Source organism: Carassius auratus, chromosome 17, assembly GCF_003368295.1.
Source record: "Carassius auratus strain Wakin chromosome 17, ASM336829v1, whole genome shotgun sequence".
Lineage (NCBI taxonomy): Eukaryota > Metazoa > Chordata > Actinopteri > Cypriniformes > Cyprinidae > Carassius > Carassius auratus.
Window position 1 is genome coordinate 18,025,624 of NC_039259.1, and position 15,651 is coordinate 18,041,274.

A 15,651-nucleotide genomic window follows, 5' to 3' on the forward strand; every position below is an offset into this window, starting at 1 on the left:
GCACGGAATGAGCGTTAATACACACTCAAACACCGTCTCCATCCGCTGGCGTCAGCAGAACAGAAAACAGGTGAAGAATCTGCTCACTCATAAAAGACCTCAGCTCGAGCTTTCAGTGGCTGTGTGCCAAATCCTATGAGCTGACTACTCAGAAAGCATTCTGGGGATCCATTTCTAGGCGTTTTCTAAGGATCGTTAGTGAATGAATCAATGATTCAAATGAATCTTTTACGTTTATGAATCATTCTTCATAACCATACATAACTGATTCATATTTTCAAGTGGCACTATAACCGGATCAACTAGCATTCGAGTGTGGACAGTAAATTAGTATTTCATTGTTTGGACTTTCTGAAGGATTAGGAACATTTCTTAATTAAATTAGTCACTTTGAATCTAAACTTGACAGCTGGTATAAGAACTGAATGAACTAAGATATGTCGTCTGTATAATCGGCTGACAGATAGATCTGTTTTATTATTATTTGTTGGGAAAAAATGTATGGTGCTTAAGCCACATTCAGACTAAACAGCTAACACATCACATCTATAACGATAATGGCACAGAGGAACAATATGGTTAGAATCACTTTAGTTTAAAGACCATGAGAAATTAAAGCGCAAGACAACGTAACTCCAACTCATTAAAAAAAAAACAGTTAGGCCTATCGTTAACGGTTAGTTGTCACTTTATGTGAACACTATTTTTAGAGACTTATTGGCAGACTTGTAGCCTACAAATGATAAAATGCGAACAAGACTTATTTTAATCTCAAACATGCCTTTTTTTACTTAAGTAAATGATTTCATGAGTCGCATTACACATTGAAAGGCCGTTTGCTTGTCGCCACCTACTGACGTAACGGTGAACCTTCCAAAAGAGTCACTGAACGAATGAGTGAACGAATCTTTTTCATGAACTGATTAAAAAAGATTCGAATCACTTAAAAAAGAATCAAAATCCCCACCTAACAGGACGCCAAAATAGCGGTCTCTGTAGGGAGCTCACAAGGTTTGACACACATCCAAAGGCAGTGATTAACAGTGTCAAGTGCTATATAATACATAAATGTATATAACAAATAGATATATGTATACACACCGATGCATTTTCATGTATAAATGAATATTTACATGCGGTGTCAACACATCGGGCTGCTTACCTCATTTTCTGATGATATCCCCACGAATATATGAATGCAATAAATAATTCAAAAAGGTGAAAAAAGAAACTTAGCAAAGCCACAGAGGCGAGCCGCTGTATGTAAAGCTATCAGCGCATAAATATGTATTTTAATTATTATAAATACAACACGTGTAGGCTACTATTCCATAAAACAATGGTCAGCTTGAACGTTTATGCTCATCCAGCGATGCACAGCCAGACCTTGGATCAAAAGCAATGCAGATGTCTCGAAAGATCTACAGCATATCGCTCTCTGTCACCACAGCGGAACAAAACATATCCCATGTTTAGCTCATGGTCGCGCCTACAACATCGATCTGAAATGCGGTCTGCAAACATGCACTGGAGTTGCCATTTTCCTCCACCGTGTAATTATGACAATGAGAAAGGAGCTTATGGGGATAGTGTAAAAACAAACGCGCCGAACAGCGACTGCTGGTGGCCACAATGTCGCATTGCAACTTCCTCTGAGCCCTGCCTCATTGGGTTAGTTATTCCTCCTCTTCCTGTTATTCATGCTCATTTGGTTCAGTTATATAAACAGGCATTGACAAATTACTTTAGTTTAATGATAAATTATGTTGATGACTAGTGTACGGCATCACAGTGTAGAGTGTAAAGGGTTATGTGTTTTCAGTATGACTTCCAGACCCTCTTGTTCCATTTGGGTGGTTGTTCCTGATGTATTTATTTATTTATTTATTTTTGCTGTTTGGAGGACACATCATTGCAAAACATTTTTTAAAGGTGAAATAACTGATTTTCCAATTTTATTATACATTCATATAACATAATATTGTCAAGTGGTTGTATGCATTATGCTTTCAAAATATCACTCCAACCTTGATCCAACAAACCTATTTGGTCAAAAACAAAGCTTTCTCATATTTCACAGAACTAACATGTTTCCTTTATTTTTATGGCTATGCCATATATCCGACAGTGAATATGGAAAAATAGGTTAGACAGTTACAAACAAGCTTGTGCATGCTTAGTTTTATTATTAATACTACAGTCATTTGAGTGTAACTGTTCAATCATGTTTCTCAAGCGGAGGTTATGAAAATGGAGCTTAACTCTAATGTAAATGTGCACTACATGAGGGCGTTTAGTTAAGCTAGTTGATGCACAAAACAGATTTGATGTCAGACTGAGGATTAGACTAAATCAGTGATTGATGGCTGTGGTGATTTAGCAAATGAAAGTCAGTGAAGGCCATGATCATTTTGCAGTACAGTCACTATGTTTCGCAAACTCATGCTATTTTTCGCCCTTGAGAGGATTTTGATGGCTGGTTGAATATTTTTGTACTTCTATTACAGTTTAAATCCATGAAACACCGTAAGTATTTGACTACACAGAGGATATAAAAAGTTCAGCGGTGGGAAGGTGGCTGCAATACCGCACCGTACCATACGGTGGCAGCAAAAGTTAATAAAAGAACATTATGGCGGCAAATTTTAGTACAAAATGATGGGTAACGTGCAATTTATCAAAACACAGTCAATGGAATAGAGTATAATTGATGGTATTTTAAAGACTCTATACAATACCTCAGAAGTTAAGACAGTGTTATGATAAACTGGACTGGACTATTCATCCCCAATGTGCTTTGGCATTAAATTTAACTTTGTCCTGTAGATCAGATTCTTTAGTTTGTTTTTCAAAGCTAAAGAGATGGGTTTCCATCACAAAGCATCTCTTTCATAGCCTAGGGAACACGTGAGACAGTCAAACAGAGAGTCACTTCAAATATTGATGTCCTGAGATCACTTTAAAGGCAAATCAAATCTAGACCCCACTTTACTCTAGTCGATGGCCACACTAATGCTTTCCCAAGCCACTTGATCCTAGAAAAATAAGGAAGTTCAGTGTGACAGTGGTCGTTTTACAGCACACGCCACTGCATTACACTCATGTCCTTCCCTCCTGTAGAGATTAAGTGGCTGTCATCATGTAAGAAGTTAACATTGGTGACGTGGCTGCTGTGTCCACCGTAGATGTGACTAGGAGCCTGCAGAGGTGGATCGAGAGAAATAATATCATAAATTAGCATTATTTGGTACTAAAATGATCTCTAACTATCTGATGTTTAAGATTTCTTGCTAGTACTACTTACTCGGGACTGACAGCAAGGAAATGAGAAGAGGTGAACTTTGCCAAAGTCGTCTCCGGTGACGAGCAGCCTCTTTGCATTTGAACTGCACACAGCATTGATATCAGTACCATCTGAGCCATCCGGCCACAGTCCTGGAGAGGAACACGAACAGAATATACTGTATATCATTTCCCTATGGATTTCTGGCTGTACACTTACATTCATAAAAAACAACACCACAAAACACAAAACTAACGCTCTTATGCAGTTATGGATACATGGGGAAGACTGTGATTTGTTCAGTCTAGCTATATTTATTTAGTATCATTACAAATAAAGCTGGTTTTTACATTTTACACTGCAATCCATGACATAAAACATTAACCTTACCAAAAACATGGAAGCCCAGAGTACAGGTGAAAGTGGCCCATTCAATATCCCGGGTGGTCTCCACACTCACTACTTGCTTACACACAGAAGGAATCCCTAAAAGACAATAATGTGTACCAGTTAATACATTTAAACAGACAGATTTAACTCAGTGGTTCTCATACAGGAGGCCGGGTCCACTAGGGAGGCCTCAAGATGACCTGAAATGTCTAAAAATTAGAAGAAAAAAAAATACCATTAAACTAGGGCCAATAATGTTACTTATTAGAATTCACTCCTCAACAAGTTTTTTACTTTTCTTTGAAGAATCAGGGTTCCCACAGTCTTGGAAAACATGGAAATATGAGGATGCTGGATTTTATAAGTTCAAATTATAGAGCTGGAAAAATATGTAGTTAAGTCTGAAAAGGGCATTTTTATAACACTTTTATATAGTGTTTTATATTTTTAATAACAAATACACATTTTTCTACATTTTAATATTTTATAGGATAGAAATTGAGTAAAAATGATTTGTAAAAATCCTTATTCAGTACATCACGAGTTGAATTAGCCATAATGGCATGATGACAAGCCGATGTTTATTCAAATGCACTGATTGAATTATGAATGAACTGTCAGTGCACTCTGCTTTCACAGTAAAGATACTTATAGATACTCACAGTAAAGGATCTCATAGTCCCCTGAGTTGGATACCAAGTACTGGGAATCCACAGACCAATCCAGATGTGTGATGAAACTAGAATGACCCTGTGAGCAATAACAGACAGTGGATCCAAACATTAAAAAACAATGTTAATTTGAGGAGACAGATGTGTGTTTGTGTCTATATGTACAGAAAGAATTATGTGGTAGCGTTTATAGTTAACTAAAACAATTGAAAATCATTTAGATGAATAAATAAAAAGCTGAAATATAAATTAAAAATATATAAATACTAAAAAAACACGGGTAGAATCAGGCAGTATATTATTTCAAGTCAAATCTTTGCATAAACACACATACTTACTGAGCACTTTCCAACTCTACTGTATTTCTTTCCATTTTCTGCCACAGCATAAATGTAGATGTAGTTGTCATGTGACCCGATCGCGAGGAAATTACCATCTGGAAAGAATAACTGAGGGTTTTCAACTTAATCAATTGCAGAGACTTTAATGAGTGCTAGTTTTTGGCTAACATCCTAATGTTTTCCCAGCAAGCAGAGAAAAGGCTGCTGGGAGAATTAACTCGAACCTGGAGAAAAGCGCATAACCGACAGCTGTTCGTTCCCGTCCGTGTGCACCGTGACAAGATCCTTCGATTCGGTATCGAGCACAAGCCACCTGCACAGATTGATAATGAGTGAAAGGACCATATTAAACACACAGGTCTAAACAAACCCGAAACATACTGAACATTAGACCCTCCATCCAAAGCCATTATCGGCATTCTTAGTGAAGAAAAAGAAATCAAAGACAGCTGAACAATGCCGCTGGGATGATATTGTGTTCCTGTGTTGCATTAGCATAATAATAAGTGTTGGGGTCTTCCATGTAACACTCTATTAGACCCCTTTTTTGAATTGTAATGATGTGTCAGGGACCCCATTGATGAAAAGAAATCACCTCACCTGCCCGTCTGCGTTCCTATAGCAACTGTCGCTCCAGAAGGGTGGAAGCCGGCCGACTGAGTGGCGTCCTGTCCGTGAGGGAAACACACACACACATGATCAATCAAACATCCTGTCAACACAAATACAGTTACATCTCAGCCCAAGGAGCAGCAGAGCTCATTTCATTACAGAAACTGATGTGTGAGCTGTGAGATGACGTTACAGTAATGTAAGTGAAAGCTCTCACCTCCAATGTTTTGGTCCAGATGGGCTGATGAGATGCAGAGTCCCACATGCAGACGTGCTTGTCGTGGCCACAGGTGAGGAACTGATGCTTCACAGGATGTACAGTCAGGCCCCATAACTCATCTGTGTGGCCCTGACAATCAAACAGGCAACAGACTTAAATATCAGTGTGGGCGAAATCAGTCTGGCTTGAACTGAAGTTTGAAAGAAAGTTTCGAAATCAAATGCATTCTGTTTTAGAACCTCAAACTGAATTAGCCTTTTAGTCTAAAATGATTCATTTTGTTGCAACAGATAAGGGAATAAACTTTCTTCTACAAAAACATTTTCAACATCTAGAGAACCCTGCTAGGGATGCTCTAATATTAATATTCTGGCCCATACTGATAAGGTAATAATTATTTCATGTTATTTTATATAATACCAACAAAAGTGAATTTAGGCATCCCAACATTATAATGCACAGTATGAAAATGGATGTTCGTTTTGAGATTTGCTAAATACTTAAGTGTTATTTATTATAGAATTTTTGTTATAAAAATATTTCAATAATTTTTACTTTTGAAGATTAATATTAATATTATGTAAGTGTAAATGTAAAAATAGGGAGAAAGCATCATAATAAATATCAAATATATACCTAATATTGATCAATACTAATCAGTTCTTCTCTAATAATTACTTTGTAAATAATTTAATTAAAATACTTTAAATATAATAAAAAAAACACCTTTAATTAAAAAAAATGTAACATAGAAACATAAAATAAATAGCAAATTTCATCACTACATTAAAATGGTCAGTATTAAAAATGGACATTCTTTTTATCATAATAAAATGATATCCTAAAGATTTCAGATTTATTTATTAACATATTTAGAAAATTTATTAAATATTATTTATAGTTGTAATATATTATTAAATGTGTTATATAAAATATTAATTATATGCTAAATATTATATACTAAAAGTATTTTGTTTTATTTTAAATTATTATTATTATTATTATTATTATTCTAGTATAAATCAATTGAATGTTAGAAGATAAGAAAGGTATCATCTAAATGTTAAAATCATGAGAAATGAGCATAATCAATATCCAATATCCAATTTATATACAAAAAACAAACAGTACAGAGAAATTTTGTAATGAAATGAGAAATTAGTTAATAATTCTGCTATAATTTAATACGTTAATAATTCCATGTGTTATGTCTATTATATACAGTATCTTCTGGACACACTTGGTCACACAAGCGTATTGTACCTACACTGGTTAACTCACCTGGGTGATGGGTATGAACTCTCCATCCAGGTTGCCTTGCAGGACATAGTTTTTGGTAGTGCCAATAAGAACCGTTTCTCCCCGTCCTTCAGCCACAGTCCGAATAGGACCATATAACTCAGGCACCTGTGAGTAATATACAAAATAGCTGGTAAATTAAGACTGCCTGCTTGATCGGTACTACTATTCAAGCATACAGATGCATACTGCACACTGCAAAATGATAACTTACCTCCACCGTTTGAATCTTTTGATAATTTTCGTCCCAGGAGACGAGTTTACGGTCTTTCCCCCCTGAGACCAGCGTCCCATTTCTCAACATGCAAAGTGCAAAGACGCTTGCCTCATGTGCTCCCTGAATGGCCAAGCTAATACGATTAGATCCTGTGAACCATGACCAGAAAACATGCATTATATAAACCAACTGTTACAAAAATGGAAACCATCATCATCATCATCATCATCATCGTCATCAGTATATCAGACAATCACAGGTGTTCACAGGCTACATGAAAAGAGTCTTATTGTTTTGTGTAAAAATGGAGCCAGAGCACAGTTTCTTATTATCACTAATAAAAAATATTTTGTTGGCAGCAGGATCAACCTTAGAAAACACACAGCTGTTATGATGTACAGCATTCATAATTGTATTTTATAAAGAAGATATTTTATACAGTTCAATCGAGGATGATGTTCAAATGAATCAATAAATAACACCATAACAATAAGCCTTTTATTCTTTTACCTTTGCCCCACACAAGTATATTTCCACTCGAGTCTCCAGTGATGGCGTCGCCATTTTCTGAAAAAGTCACACACAATACAAACTTGGGCTTCTCTTGTTTCTGCAAGAAACATAAATATGACTTTATTTTTAAAGCAGAAAATGCAATAGATGTATCACAGAAAGACAGAGATTACATGATTTTAATACTCCACAGCTACACTACCAGTGAAATGTTTGGGCACATCTAACTGAATTTAAGTTTCTCAGGATCTTGAATTAATAAAAGGCTTAATCTTAAACTCTTATTTTTTATTTTTTAAGAAATGTATAATTTAGCAGTGATGCATTAAATTGACTAAAAGTTGACAGTGCAGACATTAATATATCATGAAAAATTTCTATAAATGCGGCTTGGTGAGCAGGAGAGACTTCTTTCAAAAACATTACAAATTCTTACCAACTACAAATATCAATGCATACATTTCTTTACAAATGTAACATTCTAGTTATAATTTTTTTTAGTTAATCCCATTATGCACCAGAAGCTAAATAGTTTTAATTGTATTTTTGATTACTACACAATATAATTCACATACGTCAGTTTGTTATTTTTTAGTTTTGATGACCCCACCATTATTCTTAGAAGTATACAACTGTAATAATAAAAAATAAGTAGATGTGTCTAAACCTTCAACTGCTAGTGTATATGATGTACATGCACATTTCACTATATCCGAACATGCAATTTAATTAAATAAAATGTGAAAAAAAGATTCACTGAATTTGACAACAAAGGATTATGACAGATTACCTCAAAAAGACCCTGTTTTTTCACAAGAGATCCCTTTTCTAATGACCAGAAGTAAAGGTGTGACTTTCCACAGGTTACTATCATATTAGCATCTGTCGGGTGGAAATCAGCAACAAAGACTGACTCATTGGAGCACTGTGAGGGCAGAGAAAAAGGGAAAGAGTTCATTTCTGCACACCTCTTGTTGACATTGCTAATGTATCTGTTCAATATCTATCCTGAATAGCACTCACCTTGACTTCAGCAAGTCTTTCCTCCCTCTGCCAGTCCCACACAGACAGAATGTGGTCATTGGAGTCGTCCACAACACACAACCAGCTTCCTCCGTTCTGAATTTTTTAAATTTCAAATTTGATCACTCACAACCTCTTTTGACAGATGTATTTAAAGGGACAGTTCACCCACCATCATTGACTCACCCTCAAGTTGTTCCTAACCTGTAAGAGTTTCTTTTTTCTGCTGAACACGAAAGGCGATGTTTTGAAGATTGTTGGTAACCAAACAGTTGACTTCCATGGTATTTTTTTCTCTCCATAGTATAGAGGTCAATGCTGTTTGGTTGCCAACATTCTTTAATAAATCTTCTTTTCGGAGTAAACTATGACTACATTTTCATTTTTGGGTGAACTATCCCTTTAAACTGACCAGGCTACAGAAAATACCACCCAGTACTCATAGTAAAGACAGGTTTGCTTGATGATTCTCTAAGCTGTATTTTGAGGTTTCACATGAGAACGTTTGTTTGCTAACATAATACACAGTGGCTTGTTCTTACCGACTTTGAGAAGGAAAGGCAAACCAGAGCTCGATCAAAGAAGCCGGCTCCAAGGATGTGCAACGTGTTCAAACTCACAGAGTCCCACACTCGCACGTGAGGAGCCAAAAGCTGACAGACACAGACAGATGCACCGAGCATGTCAAACCAATTCGACCACATTTAACCACATTTGTTATGACACATGCAATAATTAGCAGATTTATTTTGGCTGGATCAAGCCCATTAAAGTAGCAATATGCTATTCATGTTCATGATTGATACCGGTTTAAAATAACTGATCTTACTTTTCCATCTGAGGATGTGCCAGCCACTTGTCCTGTTGCTATGGTGATTTTATCAGGATGGACAGCGAGGCTGTAGGAAAAGACAAAAGAGGTGAAAGACGTAGGCAGCTGGGACTGTTGAAGAGCCGATGACACAGCAGTGAGAAGACATGGCACATTTTTGTCTCTGCGAGTTAGTGCCGTCCCAACACTATTTATCTTTGACTTCTCTTATGACTTTGAGCATTATGAGTCACAGGACAGACCATAAACACTGGAAACATCTTGGTTAATGGTTTCTCTTTATGTTTTTCTTGCTCAAGGCCTTTGACATACAATGAACAGCATACAACATACAATGAAGAAATCTTATGTAACATTGTAAATGTCTTTACTGTAACATTTGATCAATTTAATGCACCCTTCTTGAATAAAAGTGTTAATTTAAAAGACATAACTGTTCATGAAGATTAAATGGTGTTATTAAGCAAAGGTTGAATAGGATATTCAAACAGAAAAACAAATAAACAGGAATCTGAATCTTCAATGTTAAGCATAACGTCACTAATGTATTGACGATTTATGCATAAAGGACAATGCATTAACTGTAATTCTACATTTTTTAAATGTCCTTGAGGTCTCTTATACCTCCCCAAAACTAATGTGGTGTAACACAGAGGCAAAATACAGACTGAGGGATGATGGTGGAATGAATAATAAACTTCAGCAACACAGCTAATGATAAATGTTCTGTAGAATTGCACATCAAAGCAGAAAATTAAACAACACTTCTCAGATATTGTGAATTCAGCATAAATGTGACAAATTATGCAGAATCTCTGAATAATAATTTAAGCTGTAGTATCTTTAGATAAGGCAGTTTTGAGGTGAAATGTACTGGTTCAATGATCTTACAGAGTTTAAGATCAGTGTATGCTACGGTGAACAAATAGACGAGGACGTCACATGAACAGAGATATAAGTCTTACCACTTGATATCATCAGTGTGTCCAGTGTAATGTCTTTGTAGTTGCTCATCCACATTATACAGCACAACCACAGATGCAATGAAGTAAACCGTTTCCCCCGTCGGGAGCAAATACAGGTTGGATCGACAGTCACGGCCCCGGTAACCATAGCTGGGTCATAGTCAAGAGCAAAAACTACCGTTGATGAGCTAAATCAGGAACAAACCTCAGCTAAGAAGAGTGGAAGGAAAATGCTAAAAATTTTATTTCTGGAAAAGTGCCAGCTGACCACTTAATAATTTATTTTGTTGGGCTTTAGATATCATAAATTCTTCAGTCTTGTCTACAAAGTTGTTTTTTAGGCAATGTACCAAATGCATTATGGGTAAAAGATACAAAAAACAATTCCACTCTGAGCAAAGCCAGAGAGAAATCCTTCATGCCTCAAAATTCAACTTGGATGGTAAATATGGAATTAGTGCATCACAGTGAATAATACATTTTGAGGCCCATGTTTCAGAAGCCTAATATTATGCAGGATCATCTTGTAACACATAACTTGGACCTAGAAACCATATCCATCACTTAGCTCATGACATTTCATCAGCTCATTTTCTGTGTAATAATAAATCAACAGTTAATTCAATCTTATACAGTAATGAGTGTTCAATACAAGAATTAATATAAATGCAGCAAAGGATACACCCAGTCTAGCTTTAGTTTTTTAGGAGGCAAGTCAGCCTTCGCTTCCAGGCAGTATGTGTCCACCAGGTCTTTGGGCATGTACATGGTGATGGGTCGTCCCTTCAAATACATTTTGACATACCCTTCATCTAGAAAAAGCAATGCAGATGTTTAGAGGAAGAAAATGCATGGGTTAGTGAAGGATCGCTGGGACATCTGTTGTGGTTAATGTCATCCAATTTTGAGTAAAACAATATTAAATCACACAACAATTTGGGGTCAGTACAATTAATTTTATTCACCTGTTAATTTGTTTGTGAAATAAATTAATACTTTTATCCACCAATGAACATCAAAAGTGACAACAATCTATTTAGAATAAATGCTGTTCTTTTGAACTTTCAATTTATCAAAGAATGCTAAAAATGTAGCATGGTTTGCACAACTGTTAACAGCATTGACAACAAGTAGAATTTTTTAATAATTTTTTTTTAGCAGCAAATAAGCAAATTTGAATGATTTCTGAAGAATCACATGACACTAAAGACTGGTGTAATGATGCTGAAAATTCAGCTTTGCCATCACAGGAATTACTTTTTACAATAAATCACAATAGTTATTTTATATTGCATTAATATTTCACAATAACACTAGTTTCAATGTATTATTGATTACATAAATGTAAGCTTATAACATGAAACAATCTAACTGACCCCAAATTTTTGAATGTTAGTATATTTTAAAATGTGATTAAATGTTAATCCTAAAAAAATTAAAAGCTGTTATCCCAAAAGGAAGATTAGAAAGGAATTGCAACAATGTTTAGAAGTATTATGTTCTGAAAATAATTCATTAGATCAGTGAGATTTAAAGGAAATGCTTTAATGCATTTTATTACGTACAGTATTTGAAATACACTCAATTTAAAAGACAAGCAAAGTCAAATGCAGAAGCACGTGAATGCAGCAGTTTCATAGTTTGATAAATTAGTAATAGACAGATAGGCATGCATGCAAACACAATGGAAAAGGAAATGTACAGCTTTTAAAATGCACACATGAACAAAACAAACCTATTCAAAAGCAAAAAGACAAAAGTGTGAACAGAGTAACATACACAACATGAAACAAAACTAACTCAAAAAGACACAATCAAAAAAAAAAAAAAACTGAACAAAAGACTCCACCTGACTACGTTTAATATTACAGCTGTTTTGATTAATAACATATCTGAAAATACTGGCTGGGAGATTTGATTGGAGTCCTGTAAGAGGGCATATCTAGAGGCGTGTGGACTAACTGAGAAGTACACTTCCTCAGAGGAAGGGTAAACGGAGGGACATTTCGGCTTGCGAGTCGGGCCGCTCTGTCAGGCAAAACCTTGGCCTCTGATGGCGTGTTGGTGGACTGCGAGGGAACGGCTGATGCAGATTTGGGGGGCTCAGCAGATCCGGTCCTTTTTGACGGTCGGTGCAGGTAGATCTGCACAGTTACTACAAGGTGAAGTGGTCAAATTGGACAGGACGGGTGCGGGAGAGGGTGAAGAGGTGGGATGAAGTATAATCATCAGATATTGTCCAATAGCTTTAGATACCACCATAATAACAAGAAGACAAGGCGCCCACAAAACTAAGAAACTACACTGCAAAATGATCTTTTTCTCAGTGTGTATTTTTCTTGATTTGCAGTAACATATCCATAAAGCAACAACAATTTACTTCAGAAGATAATACAGGGAACATTTTCAGAGAATATATCTCAAAATAAATTGTGTTTCTTACTATTCTGGCAAATTGTCTTTTTTCTTCTAGTTTTAAGCAAAAATTTACACTTAGAGACATTTATGCCTTAAAACAATGAGGGAGTAAAAAGAATTTATAAAAACACACTAAAAGTAATGAATAAAATTAACAAATTATTCAAAATGCATTTTCTAAAAAAAAAAAGAAACAAAAGAGAGGACATTAATAGTTTTTTATTCATTCATTTATTCTTTTTTTAAGCTTGTTTTATATATAAAAAAAAACAAGCAAAAAAATGCTGCTTATGAAAAAGATTTTTGCAGTGCTGATGGGAAGGGGAAGCGCATGGGAAACTGAATATTATCTTGATCGAGGAAAACCATGAATACTGGAAATAAACTGATCAAATGTATTCTGAAAAAAGATTACTCCAAACACCCAAGTGAGGTTTGGTTTTTATTTTTTATCTCGCAAGAATTTTGTGACTATAAAACATAGTGGGTATAGTGAGTCATTCACTGAAGAGAACAGTTTGGGGAAAATAATTTCCACTAACTGTGACACACCGCACACAAACCAGCATGACATTTAACTTCAGATTTATGATAAACACCACATTCCAGTTTCAGAGAAATAAAGCTGGCTGACAAAGAATGATAAATGCCCTTTACGGGACTGAAAGAACAAATACGTGTATGTGGAGAAAAAAGCAGCAATAAACTACTGGAATAAAAGCCGTTCAGTGTGCTGCTGTGTGACTGCAGGAGAGTGTTGGGTTCCCATGGTGCATGTGAAAAACAAGTGCAAAACACCCAGGAGCTGTCAGAGCAGCATCACTCAAGAGTTAACAGCCTGTGTTTTAGCACCACTGCAATCACCCACAGGTTGGCATCACTCAGAAGGGTGTTACAGAGAGTGTGCATTAGTTTACTAGGAAGGGTAGCATTTTTTGGAGGAAGGGTGGGAACTTCTATCACACACGCATTTATCTAATCAACCCAATCCCTTACGCAAGACAGCTCTGTGTGTGCTGATTCCTTAATATGAAGCCAGAGCTATCAAAGTCTGCTAGATTACTGTCCCATCTGGAATCGTTAGAATAAACTGTATAACAGGGCATTATCTGCTTATTACAGCAAGAAACAACCATAATAAAAAGGAGTAGGAAATCTCTTAAGACCCAATAAAATCAAAGTTTGGTGGCAAAAATCATTTAAATGTCTAGTTTAAAACATATACGCCAATTCTTAGGAATGTACTCTATTGATGTTGGTTTCATACAGTATTAAAAAAAAATTATAATAATTTTAAAAAGCGTTTACATTTAATGACTCTAATACATCAAGTTAAAAATATTAACTAATTTTATTTAATATTAAAATATTATGTTTTATATGAATATATTTTATTTTAGTTAATAATTATTTTAATTCTATAATTATTATTTTAATTCTGTACTAAAAAGTAAATTTTTATAGTTTTAGCTTCAGTTAACTATACTAACACTGGTGTCCCCTGTCTTTATGACTTTATGACCCTGACTTTATTATTTGTCATAGAGTCAAATTTTTATTTTTTTATTTTTATTTTTATTTGTCATAGAGAAGTTTTTGTTTTTTTTACATCTGACATTAACCTTCCCTTGTAATATAGAGGTCAAATTATCTGATATTTTAAGCAATTTATTAACATTGACTCACAGTTATGAGAGTATTTAGGGGTCCCAACTATGATGTCATTTCCTGTTTATTAATAAAAATCTGTTTAATAAGTGTCTTTAAAGAAAAATGGCTTCATAAAATTATCTGGCAGTTCATAAATAATCATTCTCAACTCTACCAGCTGTCTTTGCGTTTTTAAGCAAGGAGTCATAATTGCCCTCAATCTGTAGTTGTTGACTTCCCTCTGGCTTTCGGGAATTAAGTTGTGTTCACAGAGCTGCTCACGCAAGGGACAGCTGACAAACAGTGCCTACCTTTGCAGTGCGTCACACGTCGCATCCCTTTGTGAAGGTACAGAAACAAAGACAATCACGTAAGATGGCAGAAAACTGCTGATGGAAACAGATCCCTGATCATAAGATCCCAGCTCCCCATGTCTGGGTAATTACTCTACAAGCTCCTCCGGGATACTCGTTTCATTCGTCAAGTGCTCTATTTAACAAATCCACTGGTTAATTTGGTGTACTTTATATTTAACATCTGGAATTGCTGTCTTTATGACCTCAATTTTGGGCACAGTTAAATACAGTAACTGGGACACATATACAGTAAGGATCATGCAAATGTGGCCTTCAGGCAGAACGGCTTGCTTTATTCTGCCTCATATGGCTGCACACACTGAACGCTCTGCTTTTACACCGACACCAAATCAAATTTGTTCTGACGTTTCCAAAGAACTGCTGCTGAATTCCTTTGTATCTCTTTCAGAAAATGAGCTGCACAGCTTCTGACAAGAACCGATGAATAATAGATAAACGCAATGGTTATAAATGCCTGTTGGACCTTGAAAATATCAAGTTTTTTCACTTTGAAAGACCTTGTTCTCTCTACTGAGAGAATAATTTACATAATTCTGACGTGTCTATGCTTAATAACTATACTTATATAATAGTAAATGTTAATTATGATCCTTTTCTACTACCAAATTTTATTTGCTTTTCAACCAAATATATAAAATGATAGAAAATAAGTAAAATTAAATAAGCACCAAAATTAACAAGAGGAAGAGATGATGTGTTACTGACAAAAGAATAACAGATAATTGAATGGTGAAATGAACTGAAACAAAGATTGAACTTCCATGAGCCATGACTGGAGATCACACAAGCAGAAATCTCTAAAATCGCTTTGTTTAATGAGTTTCCCTTAATTCGCCATAG

The 15,651-nt window shown here is 35.4% G+C and overlaps 2 protein-coding genes across 7 annotated transcripts in view; both read right to left on the reverse strand.

Annotated features, from left to right (window-relative positions):
* The window catches only part of LOC113117473 (ena/VASP-like protein), a 29,875-nt gene extending 28,302 nt beyond the window's left edge, over positions 1–1,573 (reverse strand). Inside the window, exon 1 of the mRNA XM_026286173.1 lies at positions 1,163–1,573. Coding sequence (XP_026141958.1) covers positions 1,163–1,167 — 5 coding nt within the window. The 5' untranslated portion in view covers positions 1,168–1,573. The remainder of the gene's footprint in view (positions 1–1,162) is intronic.
* A 499-nt stretch (positions 1,574–2,072) lies between these two features.
* Positions 2,073–15,651, reverse strand: part of eml1 (EMAP like 1) — a 50,108-nt gene continuing 36,529 nt past the window's right edge. For 3 of the 6 annotated variants that reach the window (XM_026286182.1, XM_026286180.1, XM_026286184.1), the window contains 18 exons: positions 14,746–14,772; positions 11,049–11,178; positions 10,367–10,516; positions 9,399–9,468; positions 9,112–9,222; positions 8,570–8,665; positions 8,337–8,471; positions 7,544–7,643; positions 7,031–7,182; positions 6,799–6,924; positions 5,515–5,646; positions 5,286–5,353; positions 4,910–4,998; positions 4,683–4,780; positions 4,336–4,423; positions 3,674–3,769; positions 3,305–3,435; positions 2,073–3,199 (listed from right to left, as the gene is read on the reverse strand). In XM_026286182.1, coding sequence (XP_026141967.1) covers positions 3,074–3,199; positions 3,305–3,435; positions 3,674–3,769; positions 4,336–4,423; positions 4,683–4,780; positions 4,910–4,998; positions 5,286–5,353; positions 5,515–5,646; positions 6,799–6,924; positions 7,031–7,182; positions 7,544–7,643; positions 8,337–8,471; positions 8,570–8,665; positions 9,112–9,222; positions 9,399–9,468; positions 10,367–10,516; positions 11,049–11,178; positions 14,746–14,772 — 1,925 coding nt within the window. In that variant the 3' untranslated portion in view covers positions 2,073–3,073. The remainder of the gene's footprint in view (positions 3,200–3,304; positions 3,436–3,673; positions 3,770–4,335; positions 4,424–4,682; positions 4,781–4,909; positions 4,999–5,285; positions 5,354–5,514; positions 5,647–6,798; positions 6,925–7,030; positions 7,183–7,543; positions 7,644–8,336; positions 8,472–8,569; positions 8,666–9,111; positions 9,223–9,398; positions 9,469–10,366; positions 10,517–11,048; positions 11,179–14,745; positions 14,773–15,651) is intronic. The other 3 variants (XM_026286183.1, XM_026286181.1, XM_026286186.1) reach the window with 1 other exon arrangement.